At 35.1% G+C, this 4,018-nt stretch overlaps 1 protein-coding gene across 1 annotated transcript; it reads right to left on the minus strand.

The window, feature by feature from the left end:
- Positions 1 to 531: 531 nt before the first annotated feature.
- Positions 532 to 2,170, minus strand: LOC140819443 (AT-hook motif nuclear-localized protein 17-like). Its single transcript, XM_073179536.1, has one exon. The coding sequence runs from the start codon at positions 2,132 to 2,134 to the stop codon at positions 1,241 to 1,243; it is 894 nt and encodes a 297-aa protein (XP_073035637.1). The 5' UTR covers positions 2,135 to 2,170; the 3' UTR covers positions 532 to 1,240.
- Positions 2,171 to 4,018: the final 1,848 nt, after the last annotated feature.

Here is a 4,018-nt window from a genome sequence, read left to right on the forward strand (position 1 = left end):
TGTATTACGATGATAATTGTTATGTATGATCGCCCTTTGGTGACTGTTTTTGTTGGACAGGTTATAGGACTATGCTGTGAGACATGATAGAGGTGAAAGCCTACGCGTGTCTAATCAAACAGGCATGTAGTTGACAGTGTATAAAGACAGAATGACTCATTGTCTTATTTGAGTTATATGTATGTCTACTCAAACAGTCATGTAGTTGATAATGTATAGAGACAGAATGACTCGTTGTCTTATTTGAGTTATATGTGTGTATTTATTATACTGTTTCTGTTGCACTGATATAAATATTGTGATGATTGCATTATTTTGTCGTATATGCATTATAGTTTTTTCCCCTTAAAAAAAACCTAAACGCACACAACTTGACCTAAACACTATGTCAAGGCTGAGCGCCCAATTGGCCTCCTGGTGTGACCAAAAAGTTTCAAAATTGAATTTTTTATCTCTTATCAATCATCATAATTATTATAATATAAATAAAACTAAAGAAAAAAAAATTGATTAAACATCTAACAAAAATGTCAAAGAATAAGAAAATATTCGATGTAATTATGTCCTTTGGTCAATATAGCATACGTACAGTAACCACAGCCCACTCAGAAAATGGAAGAACTTTCAAAGTTTTGGGCAGAGCATCGGATAGCGAGCAGCCAAAAGGATGAGATAAGTCTTCCCTCTGCAAAAACAAACCCCACAGCTTTTTTTCTCTTCGGTCCTGCAAACTTTTTGCATGCTCTGATTTGATTTGATCCTTCTATGACTCAAAACATTGACATTTTACTCACGTCAATCTCTGCCAGCTAGAAAAGGACAAAGACTCACACTACCCAATGCCCCAAATCTTCTCTCAAACCAACCTCTGCCGCCTACTGCTGTGAAGTGTCGCTTCCTTTACTCATCGTTCATCGAGGAAAAAAAGCTTAGCTTTACCCTCCACAGTCGGATTTGAATCATATGCTGGAACTCCAGCTAAGAAAAAATACAGCGTGGTTGATTTGTTGCATAAAACCATGAAATTGTGTGTAACCATGTAAATTTCTTGAATCTGATTAATAATATCACTTGAGATAATGCTACCAGCTTGACAAAAAGTGTTTTCCTAACAGTGGAGAACATGATTAATCAAGAAACCGATCAAAAAAAAACATCTGCCAGATCATGTAATAAGAAACGATTCAACTGTGAAAAGATGGAAGACTATCTAGCAGAAATGTAGGAGAATATCTGTATATCAGTAGCGTGGCGGGTGGAGTGGTGGAGGTTGTCTCGCGGTGGTAGCCCAGATCACTTCCGAAGGCTGGTTATAGCTGTGAATGGAAATCCCACATGATTCCGCTGCTGTGACACCGTCACCTCCCCCGCCGCCGCTATCCATTCCTCCACCGGAGACCGCAGGGGTAGACTGGTCCCCGTCGACAACACTATCATCCATCGGTAATCTATCGTATGATGGGCTGTTGAAAGTGGTCGATATCAGATAAACGGTGGCGGCGGATATCAAAGGACCCATTACGATCCCACCAACCATCTGCCCCTGTGGGCCTGCCAGTGTTATGGTGAACCCGTTGGCCAACCCACTAGCTAAATTCGGAGACGAAGTAGACGGCGGCAGAATGGTGGCGGAGATCGATAGGATGTCGAACCGGCCATGGAAGGTGACTGTGGCGCCGGGGGTCGACGACGGCTGCTTCAGAGTGACGTTGGAAACCAAGCCGTAGCCATTGAGTACGCAGAGACCAAGATTCCTCTTCCGACAGAAGCGAGTGATGGCTTCGATGACATCAACACCGGGAGGGAGCTCGAGGACGTAAGGCGTCATTGGAGGTTCGGGTGAATCCGGAGTTACGATCACTGGTGGTCTGGGTTTGTTCTTGGAACCGGGTGGTCGGCCGCGCGGGCGGCGGATGACTTCGATGCTGGCGCCGTCGTTGGTTGGAGGGTGGTCTTTTGGTTGCTTCATGGTTGAGTTGGAGGGACTATGAGCCACAACTTCGGATGACTTGGGACGGTTGGCGGCGGCGGAGGGACTGGGGAAAGAATGGTGGAGGTGTGGCGGCGGTGGATGCTGGAAGTTGGCGGGTTGACGGTGGGGCTTGGGTAACATGGTGCTGTAATGATATTTCATTTCTCGTTAACGTCTATCTATATTCGATGGGATGAGGAAAATTGAGTGAGAGAATTTATATATATTAATGAATTAGGGATGTATCTAAAATAATAATTAAATTTTTAAAATTTTATTTAATTTAATAATAATCAATAGAAATGATTATAGTTAATTTGGTATGAGTAATATCAAAAATAAAAGTAAAAATTTGTATAAGACGGTCTTACAAGTCGTATTTTGTGAGACGAAATTTTAATATGGATCATCCATGAAAAAGTATTATTTTTATGCTAAGAGTATTAATTTTTGTTGTGAATATCGATAGGGTTGACCCGTCTCACGGATAAAGATTCGTGAGATTGTCTCATAAGAGACTTCTTAAAAATAAATTATGATAATTTTGAAAAAAAAATGTTGATGTGAATATAATTTGAAAAATAAAAAATAATATTTTTTACGTGATAGATTTTTTATATAATAATATAAGAGTATGCTTCTTGTAAGATGGTCTCACGAATCTGTATATGTGAGACGGGTCAACTTTATCAATATTCACAATAAAAAGTAATAAAAAATAATATTTTTTTATGGATAACCCATATAAGATATCAGTCTCAAAAATACAATCCGTGAGACCGTCTCACATAAATTTTATCATGATATAAATATTAGTTGTTTTTGACATGGTTTGTGTATGTATATTTTATATAAACATAATATAAATTAAGATCTCAATGTACGTGTTGAGTGTTTATATGTATTTGATTTTATTGAAATTCTATCTTATCATATTGATGGGGTATTTTGGCAATTTTTGAAAGTATCCAAAAAAATAGTAAAAACTAAAAAGGAAGCAAGGAAATGGTAAAAAGTCGCGCCAAAAAATTAAAAATAAGGTTAAATGTGTGCATGTCTATTAAATTTAATTTAGTATAATACATGTATATATATATATATATATAACATAATAAAATAGAAAGAGTTATATAGAAATATATATTATTATATTGAGACACGCATATAATTCTTGATATATAATTTTTTTTAAGGGAAATAGTTTTAGTTATAATTTTTTTTTCTATACAAATTTTCATGTATCAAACAAATTGTAAATTAATTAAAATAAATAAAGGCTTGAATTGACAAATTTGGAATAGGAAAATAAGTTAATCCAAAAGATGGTATAAATTCAAGTTGGAATGTGGATAGGTTCGGAGGTCAGACAAGTGTGACGGCTAGTTTTGGAGTTTTGTACCTTTTATTTACCATCGGAGAAAACCATGGTTTTTGAATTATTCATTTATCCGTACTATATTATTATATTTAAAATGATTAAAAGAACTAATTTTTAATGTCATTATCTGTTTTAATAATTATATATATTAACAAAGTGTTAAAATTTTAATACACATTATATGTAACTCAACTGATAAAATTTTATTTACCAAGTATCAACTTGTATGGGTTCAATTCCTACTTGTATGTTTTTTTCTTATTTATTTTTTAATTTATATATCTAAGTTACAGTGTAGTCACTCACTGTTTTTTATAATTATATTTTGATCATCATTTAAATATAAATCAGATGAATTATAAAAAATATTGTACAAATATGTAATGCGTACATCAGTGCACTAGTTATACATTAAATACTGGGGGTAATAATTTCATGTGAAAAGGCTTAAGGACTTAAATTCGGATGCTATTGAAAATGAAGATATTTTTTCATTATGTTGTCAAAACTACCACATTTATGGCATATATTAGACAGTTGTTAATCGGGGAAGGTTTTTGATGACAAGACCTATCCATATCTTATTTGTTTTTTTTTTTCTAGCACCTGAAATTGACTGAAGTTGCCTATTTATTTGTGGTCTACACAAAGGAGTTTTGTCCAATTGA

The sequence above is a fragment of the Primulina eburnea genome, chromosome 18 (assembly GCF_022965805.1).
Source record: "Primulina eburnea isolate SZY01 chromosome 18, ASM2296580v1, whole genome shotgun sequence".
NCBI lineage: Eukaryota > Viridiplantae > Streptophyta > Magnoliopsida > Lamiales > Gesneriaceae > Primulina > Primulina eburnea.